The 17,619-nt window shown below is 54.3% G+C and overlaps 1 protein-coding gene across 2 annotated transcripts; it reads right to left on the reverse strand.

Annotated features, from left to right (window-relative positions):
- Positions 1-2,636: 2,636 nt before the first annotated feature.
- Positions 2,637-17,550, reverse strand: TOR4A (torsin family 4 member A). Of its 2 annotated transcripts, none has more exons than XM_074923964.1 (2): positions 15,679-17,550; positions 2,637-5,466 (listed from the first exon to the last, which is right to left on the reverse strand). In XM_074923964.1, the coding sequence occupies exon 2, from the start codon at positions 5,425-5,427 to the stop codon at positions 3,859-3,861; it is 1,569 nt and encodes a 522-aa protein (XP_074780065.1). In that variant the 5' UTR covers positions 5,428-5,466; positions 15,679-17,550; the 3' UTR covers positions 2,637-3,858. The 2 variants fall into 2 exon arrangements, with proteins under 2 accessions (XP_074780065.1, XP_074780064.1); XM_074923963.1 differs by lacking the exon at positions 15,679-17,550 and adding an exon at positions 9,359-9,450.
- Positions 17,551-17,619: the final 69 nt, after the last annotated feature.

The raw sequence follows: 17,619 nt of genomic DNA on the forward strand, positions 1-17,619 counted from the left end.
GACCTCTGACCTGAGCCCAGCCCCAGGAAAGCCTTCAGCACAGACCAGGCCAATGTGGTCACAGGTTCCATCCTGTGCCACACACTCACTATTTCAGATTTACTTTTAGCATCCGTTATCATTGCTGTGCTCTCGTGGGCAGGAACAAGCAGCTGTTCCCACATCCTCACTACAGACCTGTTTGGAATCACTCTGCACATTCCCCAGGGTAGATGTAAAAAGGGAATTTGGCCTAAACACCACTCTGGCTCTGGGATGCAGCTGCAGGGTGCAGAGTACCTGCTGGTCTCCCCATGAGCCTCAGCCGGCCCGTGGCAGGGAACAGTTATTCCAGTGCTGCTTTAGTTACAGAACCAGCCGTGTTTTGCTCAAGGCCAAATGCAATGCCATGCCCCCAGCGGGGCAGGAGCTGCTTTCCAGAAATCACACAACTGGAAGGTGTGCCTGACTCAGGAAGACCTCCTGCCAGCTGAAGAAGCCTTTCCAGTGCCACCTAGAGCCACCTCTATAGCAGATGTATGTGGCAGCTCCCACATGCCAGCCAGCCCCCATTCACCTGAGGGATCCAGAGGAGCTGGATGAAGGCACAGAACAGATGTGCAGCCACAGCAGTTATTTTTATCCCTAGCAATATCTCCTACAAAGTTGTATTTCTACATCTTTTGATTACAAAGAAGCTATTGAGAGTAAAGAAAGGCTGAAGAGATCCCTTACAGATGGGTGAGGCTATGGACAACACACTCTGCAGTCCCCTACTCTGTTGGGTGTTGTACCCCCTCCTGAGTGCACAGTACATTAGGAAGCAAGGGTTAGCAAAAGGAGGGTGACCCGTCCCAGTGGACTGATGTCTAAGCTGGGATCTTGGGGGAGACTGGGGTTGGGGACAATCCGAAGAGCCATTTGAGCTGGGATCCAAGTCCTGGGGCAAGTTGAGACTGGGGACAACCCAGTCAGACAGCCTTATCTTCTGGCAGGGGAATTCCTCTCCATGGCCTGGAGGTTCCTGTGCTTTCTGATGAAGGCCTCCAGAGGTACAAGATGCCACATGGGCTGGGAGTGTGGGGAGACACATGTGCATCACTGGGCAGATTGAACTCTCTAGAACTGACCGAGAGATCAGGAGGTCTTCATGCAGCAGAAAGCTGAGCCCCACTTCTTAGCACTGAGGAGCTTTTTGGAAGGCAAATACCTTGGCAAGTTTTCAAGGTGCACAGGGCAACTGTGCACCCCATGCCTTTTGCAAAATAGTCTGGACAGCTTTGCTTTGGGAGGGAGTTGATGTGCAGAAGTGGGGTGAGATGGAGGGAAGCAAGATGGCACAATATGTCCCCCATCTCTCCGAGCAGAGATTTGAAGGGCCTTACACTGCTGAGCCTAAGGGTGCTGAGCTGCTCACGGTGAGCCCAGAGCAACCCAGCATGCAGCTTGTGGGGGATATGAAGGCACGGGCTGGTGTCTCAGTAAAACTCAGGCAGGGGTTGGGACCCCTTGTTTAGGGCAGGTGAATCTTAGAGGGATGAAAACAAGCTCTGCAGATGCTCAGCTGCACTCGAAGTCACCCTCCCCTCTTGCACGGGGTGATGGTTTGTGCAGAGGCACCCAGGGACCTCTGCCACAACTAAACACCCTGTGGGTGGACGGCAAGTACCAACATCCAAAACCAAGTCTAAATCCCCTCCAAAACATCTCAGGCATCCCCACAGTTCTTACAGCCCCTTGCATAGCCCTTGGAAGGCTGAAATCCTCCCTTGTGAAGGCAGCACTGCCGTCAGCTCTGCTGCCTGTCCTGACACCATGACAAAAGCCATCTGCAACCCGACGCCCATGGGTGCCTGCTTCAGCAGCGCCCCTGCAGCACCGCGCTACAAACACTGGTGACATTTTCAGCTCCCAAGCCCAGGCAGTGTGGGTGACGCTTCTTACCTCTCCTGGCATACGCCTGGGCTCCTCTCCCAGAAAGGAGACCTTGGTAGAAGAAACCAGAAATAACCCCTGTCCCTCTCTCAGATGGAAGAGGAGGAGAATCCTGATCCCTGAGTTGCTCCTGTTTCTTATCCAGGATAAAAACATATTAACTGTCCTTGTAGTAAAGTCTCACTAAGCTACAGAAACCAGCTCACACACATGGCTCTTTGTGAACACTTGCATCTAGGAGGTGGCTTAGTTTCATTCAGAGCCCTTCCCCTAAGCCATGCAAGAAGCCTTCCCTGCTCTCTGCCCAGCTGCTCTCATGGGCTATTCTGTAGAGAAAAAAGGCTTCTTCACTGGATAATTTCAAGAGAAGAAACCATGACAGGCTTTCCAGCCCAGCATCATCTCAGACAAGACGCTTCCCCCGTCTCCAGCCTAGTCCCTGCTGTGCCGCTCTGGGGGATGGAGGAGCTGTGTGACACACAGCTTTTGGCACCGCTGCACTGTGTGGGTTTTGGATCTGGCTTACCATGAGCGTACCTCGAGGAGCTGCACACACACTGCATCAAGCTGGTCTGAAAAAAACTTGCAACAAAGCTGTAGCCCTTGCTCCCAAGCCAAGTCACTGGGAAACACAGGCATAGCAGTGAAGCTACATTGGTCCAGAATAGAAATTTCGGAGGAAAACCACATTTCAGTCAAATAAAGGAAATGTACTTTGAATTATTTTATTCAGGATAGTTTGGATTTATTCCTGACAATAGCTCTGGAAGGAGGAGTTTGTGATGGAAGTCTTTGGAGACAAACAATTAGAAAGAGGCAAATCAAACAACCAGTGCAAACATCCACAGGATTATGTGTCTGATAATTCACAGCAAATTGTAGAAGGGCATTTAGGCACAAAACCAAAACCTGAAAAAGCAATGTTATAAATACCTGCTCAGTTTGCCTGCTCAAAACAAGGGCGTGTGCTTTTCCTGAGGTGCTCCCAGGCAGCATGCTCTCCCTGGGGTCGCAGTGGCAAAGAGCCTCTTCTTGGCCTTGCAGGACTGGGAACAAGCCCAGGATTCCCACTGCACTCAGCCCAGACAGCCCAAACTGTCTTTTCCAGTGTGTGTTGCTTAATATATGTCAGTTGCTATTTCGGGCTTTCTAGATAATGAGCGTGGTGAAGTGTACCCAGAAACAAAAAGCAGAAGAGCCCTCAGGAAGAGTTGCCACCACCAGACCTGAAACAATCCGATGGTTATTTCTGCACCAGCTGGCACAGACAGGCAGTCTTCAAGACGAGCCCAAACAGACTTGCATGGCAGAAATCTCGCTGGAGGTGCCAAAGGTGAGCTCAGGTATGAGCTCAGAAAAGCAAGAACTCAGGAATGGGTCCAGAAAGCTGTCTCTGGAGTGTGCAGTCACGTAGGAGGCTAGCTGTAGCTCTGACTGCCCACGCATTTGGGGGACAAGAAGTCACAAATTATCTCAATTCTTCCAGTGTCCAGTATGGCCTCTGCTCTGCACATCACCAGCCTGGACCAAGAAAAGCAAAGAGCTGAAGACTGTGAGCTTGGAGAAGGAGTGAGACACAGCAACGTGTACTGCAGGGACAGTTAACCCAGTTACCATTTCCTATTCCTATTTATCGGAGCATCTCACAACTCCTTAATGACAAAGTAGCACGTGAGGAACAAAGCATCTCACAGTTAATGGGAGGTTGCCTGAGCTTCGTTCCCCACCTTATTCACAGAACATTAGGAACAAGTGAAGCATCTGGAGGAGAACAGAGACCATGTTGCAGAGGAGCCCAGGCTGCTGTCCCTCTACCTTGACAAGGACAGAGTCAGTGCAGGCCTGAGAAGGGACACCTTGACCACAGCCTGCTGTAACGCACTCCTCCATAAGCCCAGAATTTTGTAAATCCTGAGAGCAGCAATTAGCCTCTGCAGAAAATCACTACAACAGGTTGACTTTGGCCACAACCTGCTTGCAGCCCATCTTGGAGTACTGCTTGTCCCCTGTAGTGTAGTAACTGAGTTGACTTGCTAAATTTTCAATATGCTTCTGGTCGGGATACAGCCCTTCTCCCCTCATCTCCTCTAGGAAGCAGTTTATGACGTGACTCTTCTCTAGAAGAACAAATGGGACGATGTCTGCAGATTTCCAGAGGGGGTGGGCATCAATCAGTAGAGGCTGGATGATGCTCAGCAGTTCTTCAACTCCCCTTTGCTGTTGCAGAAGCTCAGCAGATGCATTTTGGATAACAAACTTTGTTATTTCACCACCTCCTATGTTGCTTATTAAAATGTAGATGGCATTGAGGAACTCATTGGTTTGATTGGGTTCAAAGAATCGGCTGAGAGAATCCAGCAGGACTGGAGACATGAGTTCAACCTCATCCAGAATAAACAAGGGTATCTTCTCTTCCATTTCAGCTCTTGTAACCATGTCAGAAATCTTCTTAGACAAATCTGTTTCACAAGTAAGAGGAGCCACCCCATTAGGGCAGTGATGCATAACAAAGTACTGAAGCACAAAGTCATTGTCCATGACAGAAAGAAAATGTTTGGCCAGCAGCCAGCCAACATGACTCTTCCCAACTCCTGTTGGGCCATTTAAAGAGATTACTAGAGGCTTGTTGTGTATATGGGTAGCCAGATAGTCTTTCAGTAATTCCATAATACTTTCCACAGCAAGCTTCTGGCCAAATACTTCCCGGTGCATTGTTTTCTCCAAACCATCTAGGTCATATTTTTGGAGGTTATCATCCAGGTTCTCTATTGCATTGAGAATCTGGAAGAAGATAATGACAATGAGCAAGAGAAGGCAGCGTTTTGCCTTGCTCTTCTCCTCTGTTGGAAGGTATCTTTTTGTTTTATCTGGATACAGAACTATCCTAGATTTCCTTCGATTCTTTTTCCGCCTGCATTTTTTCATAGCATACTGCTCCACAGATGTGTCAAAGGTGAAGTACTGGGAAGTTTCAAAGCTGGTCTGATTAAAGAAAGACATAGAGGGGCCATACAGGCTAGCGCGGTTCAGTGAAAGCTGCCTTTGAAGCACCCTCGCATGCACAAGCTCTGAAGACTTTTCTCGAGGGAGCTCGAAATGCAGACGACTTTTCTTTTGCACCCGGTATTGTCGTCTCAGGCGGATGATTGCCCGCAAGGAAGAAGAAATAGAAGATATTTTCTTTGAAACAGCAGGGATTTCAGTATCCGGTAATTCTTCCCCGTCACTCTCACAGCAAGATGCCTCTCCTTTTGCATCACTCTTGGCACAGGGCATTTCCCCTTCCTCATCACTGTCAGTGCCGCGCAGCTCTCCTTCCACACTGCTCTCAACACAAGGTGCCTCTTCTTCTGCGTTGGTCTCAGCACAGGCCATCCCTCCTTCTGCATCACTCTCAGCACTGGACACGTCTCCTTCCATATCACTCTCCACACAGGGCCTCTGTCCTCCCAGATCCTCCATAGCAGAGGACACTTCTCCATCCACCTCAGAACAGGGCAGATCTCCATCCATCTCATCCGGTTCTTACAGCCCATTCACATAATCTTCATTCTGAAAAGAAAAAAAAAATGTATAATTAATCTTTGCAAGATCAGTGACCAACCACACTGAAATTAGGCAGGTATCCCACTGTCTAACTGGCAGAACGATTACCTGTAGCAATCAGCAATTGATTGCTGAGGTGGCAGAGAGAGACTTTCAGACCTAAGCTAACTTTCTGGAAGATGCTCTAGACATGCAAAACTACAGATGAAATTCAGTGTAAATAAACGCTAATCAATGCATATCACAAAACCAACCCTGCCTTCACATACACAAGGAAAGTTTGGAGCTGGCTGGAGCCAAAGCTGGGGGCTCTGCTACGTGTTGCCATGAGCGCGAGGCAGGACACTGAGCAGACAGAGCCACGCTCAGAACCAGAGCTGCCCAGTCCTGTTTCCTTACATCTGCTAAATTAAAGCAAGACACAAAACCACACCTCTGTGCCAGCATACACACACACACACACGCATGCACGTCCACACCCCTACAGGAAACAGTCACTCGTACACCCACAGAGACCTTTCAGGGTGTGGGAGTGTGTGCGGGAGTAACTCCCTGTGGGAACGCTCTCGCCACGCAGGTTGTGGTGGCATGGCATCATCTCCTAGGGTGAACTTCTCCTGGCCCTGCCGACGAGCACGCCAGGCGGAGCCAGGCACTGCAGGCAGGGAGAGGTGAGGGCAGCGTCCAGCCAGTGCTCAGCCCTCGGCCCGCGGCTCCCCAGGCTGCACCCGGACGGGTTGCAGAGAACCAACGTGGTTGTGGCTAAGCCTGCCAGCAGTACATGGCTGTGGGGAGAGGAGGGCACTGCCCCACAGCACCCTGACCCTCCTAACCCTTCCCTGCCCCCTGTGCCCACTCACTCGCACCCCTGGACATGGGGTGTCCTTCCCAGACGAGACCCTGGAGCCATGCAGGAGAGCGCAGGACATGAGCACCCCTGGGAATAACCATCTGCACGGAAAATGCGTGGACAAACCTTAGTCAGCAAAGGAGGAGGAGGAGAGGCTGTGCTCTGGCAGCAGGACCTGATGACAAGAGGCACGGACCCAGCAAGGAAGCCCCCAGGAGAAAACAGCTCTGCAGGCCTGGAAGCAGCCACGCGGCGCAGGACCCCGCACACAACCACCCCCACGTGCTGCAGTGCCAGGGATGGCTCCGTCCCTGCCCGGCACCAAGCTGGTGGTGGCAGGAGCTGTGTCACGGTGGGAGGGCATTTCCCCAACGCCTCCAAACCGCAGCGGCACTGACGCAAGGGGCAGTTCTGCTCTGACACTGCCAACCCCGAGAGCAAGAAGCCAGCACAGGCAGGACAAGGAAAAGCTGCTTTCGTCAGCCGCCCAGAAAAATCAACCCTAGGTCTTGCCAAAAGCACCACATCTCTGGGGAGGAGGAGGAGGTCCCCAAAGGGTTTGTTATTAACTCGCTTCAGTTCAGCAGGAAGTTACCAACCTGCAAAATGTCATGGTCCAGCGAAGGTTTTACTTCCCCCACCATGAGGCTGACGCAAGCAGCTGCCCACCAGCACGTAGCGAGGGAAAGGGCGGCTGGGGAAGCTGCGTGGGGAGTGAAAGGCACTGGGAAACGCTCCAGGCCACCTCCTCACTTCACCCCGCTCCTTTCCCAGCTCCTCTGAAACGCGGGGACACGCCAAGCAAAGCCTTTGCCTCTGCCCCGGTGACAAGGTGATTTCTGGCCCATGTGCCAGCAGCCGGCGCACTGTGGGAATTGAGCCGAGCGAGCGGCTCCCAGTGCTAATCACTGATGAGCTGTTGCTGTGCTGCAATTAACCTCGAGTGCTAATTGCAGACCATGTGCAGGATTTGGCCGTGCCCAGAGCAAAACCAGCCAGACAAGATTCCTGCAAGCAGGCACAGAGGCAGCAGGGGCAGGAGGGCTGGGGGCCACCACCACCCAGGATGCCACCAACACAGATGCCACCGGGAACCCCGGGCTGTCCCCACACCACTCTGGGGTCACACCCTCGCTTCTCCCCATCTTGCACCCTGCCTTGATCACACAGTGCCCAAAGGTTCCCAAAGGCTGTCCCCAGACCAGCACCAGCCATGGTCCCCAGGGAGCAGGGCTTGGGGACAGGACAACCCTCCGGGCCATCCACACAAACACACAAGGAAGCTTTCTCAGCTCCAAACCTATGCAGGTGTAGAGGGGGTTGATTAAATGCCAGGGGGATCTGCGGGAGTTTGCAGGAAAGGGTTTAGGGAGCAGAAGGATGTTGGTAGGGAAGGATGAGCCATCCCCAACACTGCCCCACAGATGCTGCCGGCACGCAGCGGGGTGCTGCCCCCCACCCTGCCTGCAGCCCCAGCTGAGGCACGAAGCAGTTTGGCTCCTCGCAGCTCAGAGCTGACTCTCCTACCACCACTGTGTCTGCGCAGGGAGCCCGAGGGCCCTGCAAGGCCTGTGGAAAACAGCGAGGACCAAGCACTCGTTAACCAGGAGATGCTCAAGACCCTCTTTCCCAAAAGCCAAGAGCCCAAACAGCACATCCATCCCACAGCATGGGGTGCCCAACCCTCCAGATGAGCTGAGCAAGGCAGGGTGGAGGGACCAAATCCCATTCTCAGCAAGACATCTGTCCAGTCACACATATAATAATCCTATTAATACCATGACTCAGTTCCTAATACCTGCTGGTATTTATAGAGGACTCAGATTTTGTCAAGAGCAGCCCCCACTTGCTCAGCATCAGATCAAGGCCGGGTCAGGCACCTGTGCCAGCCTGGTGGCACTGCCAGCCTGCAGAGATGCCTTTTTGGCAGCTTAATTAGATATTTGGTGAAAACAACAGGGAAAAGAACCCAACAATTAGGTCTGCAGCATCACAAGTGCTGGTGTAAACACCGTTAGCCGCTGCTCTGCTCCAAGTCCAGCTACACCACGGGAAGACTTGCACTCAGCTCTTGGAAACACTCCTGAAACACCTCCAGTTTTCTTCCTTTAGTTCTTCCCTTAACATTTGCATTCGCATATCACCCTGCTCCTACCAAAACAAGGTTTCCGCAGCAGACGAGCCTGCATGAGCAGAGGGAGGCAGCCGGGCCGGGAGGGGAGCGGGCCGGGGCAGACAGCGTTCAGGGACAGAAAGTGCCCGGTTTGCAAGAGACGTCAGCCCCACACCAGCTGGAGAAATATACCTCCGGTTAAAGTGCCAGCTGCTGAATCCCGGGGAGAGCCTTAGAGAAGAGGGAACTGCACCCCAAACTCTGGCTCTTTGGGGTTAGCAAAGCTGCTGGGAAAAGGGACCAGCTGGAAAATCCCGAAGGCTGATCCCCTCCCCAGCTGGAAGCCAACCCCCTCCATCCAAGCCTGAGCGTTTCCACGGGGAAAGCAGAGGCAAACAGCTCCCTGCAACGGGGGCCATGGATCGAGGGGGGTCAGTGGCTGGGAGCAGAAACCCTGGATGCTGGCAGAGGCACCCCAAGTCGCAGCTCCCCAGGAGCACCGCTTGGAAACAGCCTGAGAAACATGGTTTGCTTCACAGCTCAAGCTCAGGGTGTGCTGACGTTCACTCTCCCCCAAAAAAACAGCACAAGGGTGACAGCCAGGGCAATGCAAAACCACCCCCCCGCCACCCCGAAAGCCTGCTTGCCACTGAACCCCACCAGCCCCGCTCCCAGCCCAAAGCGTCGGCCAGGCCCCAAAGACGGAGACCGACGGGAAAGGCAACGAAAAGAGGGGAAGAGCCCAGAGCATCTGAAATCGGTGGGAACAGGAGGGTCCCACAAAACTGGGGCAGTTTTTGGTGGAAGGGGGCCATCGGGGACAAGCAGGAGGCAGTGGTGGGGACAGAGCTCGAAGTGGCCGAGGCCAAGGGGTGCCCCAGTGACCCCCTGCGGATTGGGGAGAGGAACAGGGGAGCGGAACCAAGCACAGTTACCCGCAACGTCTCCCTCAGGGCCAGCTGCTGGTGCTCCCCTTCAGGCGCCGAGCCCAGCCTTGGACGGGCCAGCTGCTCCTCTGCCCTCTCCTCTCTTACCCGTATAAAAACTCGACTGCGGAGAGGAAATGGCGAGGAGGAGTGGCCCACAGCAGCACTTCCTTCTCCCTGTGCTGCAGGACAGCCGCCGCTGCCTGGTTTTCTCTCCCCCTCTTGCTCAAAGCCCTCCTTGGCAGCTGCCGTCACGGCGGCATCGTGCGAAGAAACACGAATCCTGGGCAGCCGCAGCAGGACAGAGACAGGGCAGAAGGATGAGCTCATCACCCACGCAGCCTCGAAAGCCCTGAGTTTGGGTAAAACATCCCCACCCTCTGGGGTGTAATTAGCCCAGAGACTGTGACTGGTAAAGGTCAAAGTGGTGATGCTGTGAAGAGGTTACATGGGCTGACCCAGTGCTGGTGCAGCTCAGGGACAAGGTTCCTGGCCAGCAGGAAAAACACGGAGAACAGAAAATAGAGCAAATCTAGGAAAAAATAGCGAATCCATTAAAAAAATAGTGAGCATTGAAAAAAATAGCTTGTCCAGAGCAGTTGATTTGCCTGTCCTTGGGTAGGTCCCTGCACTGCAGCAGCTCCTGCTGTCCCTGGCCGCTCCAGCCCCACTGAGGTTTCTGGCCCCTTGGCAGCCCCCAGCCCCGCGGCAGAGGGAGGGGGGAATAGCTGGGCCAGGCTGCACGGCTGCTGTGGGACCGACCTCTGGAAGAGGCGGTGTGGGCACCCCGAGCCATCGCTGCACAAAAACTCCTTGGGGAAAAACCGCTTCTTCCATCAGCTGTGCTAACAGAGGGAAGAAGGAAGCAGCAGGGTTCTTCTGGGCCCAGCAGTGCCAAGTCTCATCATGGTGGCTCCTTCTCACATCCATCTGCAGCTCAACTTTCCTTTAGCCCTAACAAACCCACCTCGACCCCCCTCCAACCTCTCACCTGCGCTTTCACAACCTAGCCAAGGCTTTTCCATGAAAAACAAGTCTATTTGGGAAAGCCAGAGCATCCCCAAAGTGACCTCTTACTGGTCTTTCCAGCTCCTAGTTTTGGATAAACCCCCAGCTGGAACCACTCCCCGCAAAAGCAGCTGCCCAAAAAAAGGGGGAAAAAAACCCAACTTGGGGTGTTTTGGAGCATCACAGCACAGATCCCACCCTGGCTGCGATGCACACCAAGGTCCCTGCATGGTCCCCCCAGTCCAGACATGCAACATATCTCCGACCCTGTGCCAGGCAGCTGGATGTGCCTCCACTGTGGCCAGGGGGATTTGCCTAACAAATCCTTGCAAATGTGGGGATTTCTGTGTCACGAAGGCGCAGGAGCTCAGCTGGAGGACAGCCATCGGCACGGAGCAGCCGGGAGCTGCTCTCAGAGTTGAGAAGCCCAGCAGGGCTGACCCCAAGCTGGAGGTGCCCTCCAGAGGAGCTCAGGCAGATATTTCAGGAAAAGACATGAAAATAGATGTTTTTCTGGCTAATTCAGATTTTTGCAAAGGAAGAGCTCCAAACAGCATGGTTGAAAACCATTTAAAAAAAAAAAATTAAAATTACCCCCAAACTCTAAAAAAAGCAATTAGAGGAACAAGAAGCTCCCAGCCACCACGCAAGGTCTGTTAGGACAGCCCAGAACAAAATGGATTGCTGTAACTGTGAAGGAGCGTGACCTGTCCCCAGTGTCCCGTGGGCAGCTGGGAGGGCAGAGGGGCTGTAGGAAGCCTCCAAAACGCAGCAGGGGCGCCCTGCTTATGCAATGAGGTTTCTAAACCCCTCCCAAGCCGTGGGGACGGAGGGAGATGCTGGGGACCATGGGCAGCGCTGGGGGTGATGAGCTCCTGGTTACAGTGGGGACGCAGGACAGACCCGTGCAGGTGCCAGGGCGATGCACGCAGGGTGCTGCAGGGCTGGCATGGTGTCACCACCAACCAGCCTCCGGAATCATCAGCTCACTCTGGGGCAGCTGCCAAAAAAAGCCAGAGTGGAGCAGAAGGGAAGGGCAGGGGCATTGCTGACACCAAGAGGTGTCCCACATGGGCATGTCCCTCTGGGGTGGCACATCAGGGAGGTGGGACAAGGGGGGCAGGACCATGGAAAACAGCCCCGGCTCATGCTGCTGGCCAAAATACAGCTTGTGCTGCTGCTGCCCCTGCCACAGCCCTGGGGTAGGGGATGTGTACCCCCCCGCAAGGATTTGGGGACCTCTGGCACCCCAAAGCAGAGGGAGCAGGCTGCTGTGCCACTGCGTGCCATGGGGAGGGGACATCCTCACACCTCAGTTACTGGGCTCAGTTTTGGGCCCCTCACCCCAAAAAGGCCATTGAATGACTCGAGCGTGGCCAGAGAAGGGCAACGGAGCTGGGGCAGGGTCTGGAGCACAGGTCTGCTGGGGAGCGGCTGGGGGAACTGGGGGGGTTCAGTCTGGAGAAGAGGAGGCTGAGGGGAGACCTCCTGGCCCTCTGCAACTCCCTGACAGGAGGGTGCAGAGAGGGGGGATGAGTCTCTGGAGCCAAGGCCCCAGCGCCAGGCCCCGAGGGAATGGCCTCAAGCTGCCCAGGGCAGGGTCAGGCTGGCTCTGAGGAAGGATTTCTGTGCAGAAGGGGCTGTTGGGCGTTGGAATGGGCTGCCCAGGGCAGGGGGGAGTCCCCATCCCTGGAGGGGTTGAAGAGTCGGGCTGAGCCAGCGCTGAGGGATCTGGGGGAGTTGGGAACGGTCGGGGTGAGGGTCATGGTTGGACTGGAGGAGCTTCAAGGGCTTTTCCAACCTGGATGATTCTGGGATTCTGTGACCCTAGGGCGAGGACGCATATGCAGGCAGTGGGGCAAAATGCAATTATGGGGGGCTGTATGTGGGGGGCAATGCAATGCAGTGGGGGTTGCATGGGGGGCAGTGCAATGGGGGGCTACGTGCAGGTGTGGGGGGAGTACATTGGGGGGAGCCCATGTGCAATGGGGATGGCTGCACACAGGGAGGGGCTGTGCAAGGGGGGGCACGTGTGGGCATCAGGGCAGGGCAATGGGGGAGCCCTGGTGGGGGGAGGCATTGCACTGGGGGGGACCACGTGTGAGCAGAGCAGCAGCGGGGGGCAGGGGGCATGCCTGTGCAGTGGGGCAGTGCAAGGGGGTGGGGGCTGTACGCATGCAGGGTAGGAGGGGTGTGCATTGGGACCCCCCCAACCCCGGTCACCCCCTCACCTTGGGGCCATGAGCTCTGTGCCCAGGACGGGCCCCCCCAGCCAGGCCCCACGCAGGGAGGAAACAGTGGCTGGGCCGGGAGCGGGTGCCACGGCCCTTCCTGCAGAGCCACCAATGCAAATCCTGCACAAACACGGTGCTGCCCCGCCACGGGGCACCCGAGGGAAAGGGGCAAGAAAGGCCCGGCGATGGGGAGGCGGTGACCTCTGAGCCGAGATTTTGGTACCAGTCACTGACTGGTACCCACGGATTTAGGTGATGGGCACCCCCTCGGTTTTGACACCCACCAGAAAAACATCAGCAGGGGTTGGGGCAGCTGCATGGTCCCTTGTTGGACAATTTTAGTTTTTTCCTCCATTTTTTGGTAGGAAACACCTCCAGGACCGATTAGTAGCAGCTGCATCCCAGACATATGCAAACACCCCCGGCCCCTCTGCTCCCTTGAGAAGCAAGAATAAGGCAACTGAACCCCTGGGGCTGGCAGATCCCTTTGGGGAGGCTCTGGGTGCCCAGACCCCAGAATGGGTCCAGGGTGAGCCCCGGGGCAACCCCAGGACAGAGAGTGTGGGGGGTATGACCCCCAGCACTGGTTGTGCCCAGAGAAACTGCAAAAAAAGGAGGAAATCTGTCAAAAAAGAAGCTAAAGGCAGCTAAAAATGTCATAGGCTTGGAGCCACCAGGAAAATGGTCATACAGATCTGATATATGTCCCATGGTTGCAAAGCCCAGGGCAGGCAGGGAGCAGGCAGGGAGCCCCAAAACTAGAAGTGAGAGTCTGCAAGTGGAGAAGGGGAAACGGTGCTGGCGTGGGGATACAGAAACCCCCAAGCAGCCTTGTGGGCCCTGACCTTGGAGCTGGCCCCTCCTGCAGCCCCAAAAAGGGAAGAACAGAAGCATATAATAGAATAATCTGATCCGTAGTGGGCAGCAGCTCCCTTGGCGTGGGGCTGCCCATGCAGGACGGTGCCAGCAGCCCCTGGCAGCCATCGCCCACAGGACCCGGCCCCGCAGGGTCATTTCCAGTCCTTTTTCCGAGCATCGAGCTGCCCTTTTTGCAGCATGGCCACCCACCTCCCCACTCCACAGCCGCATTAGCAATGGCTTGGGCTGTTGGATGAGGTTTTTTTCCTTTTATATCACCCACCTTGTGTTGATCTGCCCCGAATTTCTGTGGCTGCTCCAGCCCCTTGCTCCCACTGGGTCCCTCCGCACCCGTCAGCCCTCCTGCATCCCAAAGCCGGTGTATCCGCAAGGAGCAAAACAGCAGCAAGGTCAGTGTAAAACCAGGAGCAGATCAGTGACTCCCTGGGCAGGATGTGGTCCTGGGGCCGTTGAGCTGGATCCTGTGCTCTTCCCAATCTCCTTCTTAGCAAAAATTTCCAACCTTCGTAAGCAGCTCTGCTTTAACACATCCTAAATAACCCAAACAGTTTATCTGTGGGCCGAGGAACGTCCCCTGTAGGGACGCCGCATCCTGCTTGGGTTATCGTGGCCCTTCTAAACAGTTTATAAATAGACCAAGGTAAATGAGGACTATGACTCTTTTTGAAGGAAAGCAAGGATTTTTATCTAATTTCTTTTTTTTAAAGCCATTCAAGGAGTGCTGGTCCAGATGATCGCTCCTCAAACCCAATTTAAATTCGCTGCTTCTTTCTCCTCCAGCTGAGCTCCATCCCTACCTCACTCAAACAATTTTAAAAAGGAAAAAAACAAAGAAAAGTAGGTTTGGCAGCTTCACCCCCTCACATGCCAGCCTTGGTGGCAGCACGAGGCTGCCAGAAAGGTCATGGTCACACCACAGGGCACCGGCCGGGCTCAGTGCTGGGGGGGACAGTGGGGTGGGTGCCGGGGCTGGCGCTGGGAGAGGGAAGGGAGCAGCCACCCGTGCTGCTGTGCCTGGGAGGCTTCAGGGTCACACTGCTTTTTAAAGTGGAAAATTGGGGAGAAAATATGGAAAATTTGGGAAAATAATTTGGAAAAGATGGAGAGCAGTGAGTGCCCAGAGCCGTTCCTCCTGCAGCAGGCAGAACAGCCCCTCCGCAGCGCCCTGCCAGTGCGGGAGTATCAACTCATTTCACAAGCGGGGATCAGAGAAAATCACTGTAACACTTTCCCGTGTAAAGGAGAATTCACAGAAAGGGTTTACATCACTCAGCAAGGGTGTCTGTAAAATCCAAAGCAACGGAAGCCATTCCCAAACATCTAAGTAAAGAAACAGGACTTTATGTGCATTTTCAAGCTATTTTTTTTTTTCTTTCTTTCCTCTAAAAGTGGAAGTGATTTGCAAAGGCAAGGGACCCTTCACCTCGACCAGGAAACGCAGCTCCAGCCCGAAGCAATGTGGCTGCATGGCAAATGGTGCAGGGAAGAGACCAAAGCCCTTTCTTTCCCTCCAGCTTCTTCCATTCAGGCTGAAAAACTGCATTTCCAGCTTGTTTCAATTAATTTTAAGACTTTTACATTCCATAAAAGCTGAAGCACTCATTAAACCAGTTTTTCCTATTGTAACACTTTGAAACAACCACACTGCAGCTCAGCCGGTGCTCTGGCTGAGCCATGCTGGGACCTCCCACAGAGAGAGAAGCGATTCCGGGTCCCCTCCAGCTCAGGATTGACAAACTCATCACACCCCACGGGTCTATCCCATGGGGCAGCATCAGGGCAGCTGGGAAAAGTCAGGGCAGGAAAGATGCTCATCCTGTGCCCTGCCCTGACCTCCACAGCACCGTGGGGCTTCAGGCACGGCAGTGAGGGCTGGATGCAGCCCTCATCTCATCCCGGGGACGGGGTACATCTAGGGCATGCTTGCACCCACAGCACCCTGCCTTGGGGGTGAGGAAGCACCTTTGGAGGAATATATCTACCTGCACCCATACATAGATCAATATTTTTAGCATCTATACATTTTTTTGCATCTCTAAACACAGCAGAACCAGCCGGGGTGCTGGAGTCACTCACAGTCATGTTCCCTGTTGCAGTAGCCGGCCCCAGCTCCATTGGTGGCCGGGGACAGCCCTGGCTGCCAGCAGCCCCGCTGCAAAGCTGGAGGTTTCTTTGATCTCAAAAGATCAAAAAGAGACATTTCCTCACCCTGTCGCAGCCGCAGGGCGCCCAGACGTCCCATGGTCAGCCACAAAGTGCGGAGCGGGACGTGCCGTGGAACAGCCCAGGCCCCCGTGCCCGGCAGACGCTGCCCCCGCAGCTGCCGACCTTTCCAGATGATTCCCTGTGCTCGGTTTTCTTTCCTGAAAAATAAAACTAAACTAAGTAAGAGAAGCTGTGTAATGCAGCCCTGGGGCTCTGCACCTGCAGCACATACAGGAGAGGTATCCTCCAGGGATGTCCGCACAACCTGCACACAACTTGCTCCCCTTCGCCCTCCCAGGGCATTTGGGTTTTGGATGGAGCTCAGGCACTTGTGGTCTGGTTTGATTTATTCAGTGGCACATCAGCTGAGCAAGAGCTGAGCAAGGGCACGAGCTGAGCAGCCTTTGGGGGAACGTGGAGAAGTTCCCAGGTGTTTTCTGCAAGGGAAAACCCACCAGGACCTGGTGCAGGAGCACCCAGCAGGCAGCAGAGACCTCGGCCTGGGGTTAAACGAGCTGTGGTTCAGCAAGATTGTGTGTCTCATGTCCTCGACATGTGGGTCCCAGGAGTGGCTCCCAGGGATGTCCCCAGCCACATCCTATGCTGGGCGCAGTGATGACGAGGCCAGTGCCATGTCCTGCCCAACCTCAAACAACAACAGATCCAGCCACGGCTCCTACCAGGGTCTGGTGGGGATCCTCACACGTTTGGGCATGGATTTCCCTGCCCTGCCTGCTGTGATTCAGGATTAGCTGCTGTTCATCTTTCTTGGCTTTACCTGGAGTAATATTCTACACGTTCATGGATCAGGGGTTATTTAGTTATTGCCAGAGTCCCCGCAGCACAAGGAACATTTTAAGCTTCACAACAGAACACGCCAACCAGCTCCTAGTGCCACACCACCACCAGCCTGGAGTAAAGTGCCACAGGGAAACAAGAACATGTGCTCTCACCCACAGAGGAAAAAAAGTAAATGTGCACAAGGGGGAGGTGAGCACTGTGCTCCACTGCCTGCAGCTTCACGAAGGATGCCCACAGTGTGGGACTTCTGGGCCTTTGGGCACTAAAAAACAAGGTTCAGTGTTAAATAGAGGTTGTTTTTGGTGTTCCACAAGTCTCTCGTGCACCCGGATCCACAGCCAGGGTTGCTCTGGTGTTTTATGTGTGGCACTTCGGTGTCCTCAGTTCTAGCTGCCACAATGCCCCAGGGCTGGGATAGACTCAGCAGAGGAGGGGAAAGACTCCATGCACTGTGGAAACTCATTCTTTGCTTCTCAGAAAGCAAATTTTCAGTAAAAGCCAGATTTCCCCAGCATATTCCTCCTGATGAACAAAACCCAGCCAGAAAGCAGGACTGAGGAAGCCTGAATGCTATTAAGTGGAGACGGAATACAATCCTGAAACCCACTGCTTGATACCCAGGTTGGGGGCACGATGTTTCACCAATGGAGCTCAGGGATTATCCCAGCTGCCACACTGACCTCTGAACTCTGAAGCACACCAGGACGATGCGCCCTCGAGAGCAGCAGCCAGGGAGCTGGAAGGGAGACGTGTATTCATGCTGGAGTAAAGCAAACCCACCAGTGCCCAGATAATCCACTTATCCTCCAGGACCTGCCCTGAAGAACTGCTATGTCTCATCCATCTAACGCATTCTTCATCTCACAACAGAATTATTCCACACGATTTAGGAGTCCCAAACAAGGGTAAGCAGACCCTGGAGTCTTCCTCCCACATGAGCCAAAGGAGACAGTGTGAACACTTGCTTTTGTGTAGGGTCTTGCTCATCACAGCCAGCTGCAAGACACTGCTTCAGCCACACAGAGAGACCCAGAGAGCAACTGGAGCTAACAGCCCCTCCTCCCGAAACCTCCTGGGGCTACAGATGGAGACCCAACAGAAGGGAGACAGTGCCTGGCAGACTAGGGAGTTTCCTGCCTGCCC

Source organism: Athene noctua, chromosome 20, assembly GCF_965140245.1.
Source record: "Athene noctua chromosome 20, bAthNoc1.hap1.1, whole genome shotgun sequence".
NCBI lineage: Eukaryota > Metazoa > Chordata > Aves > Strigiformes > Strigidae > Athene > Athene noctua.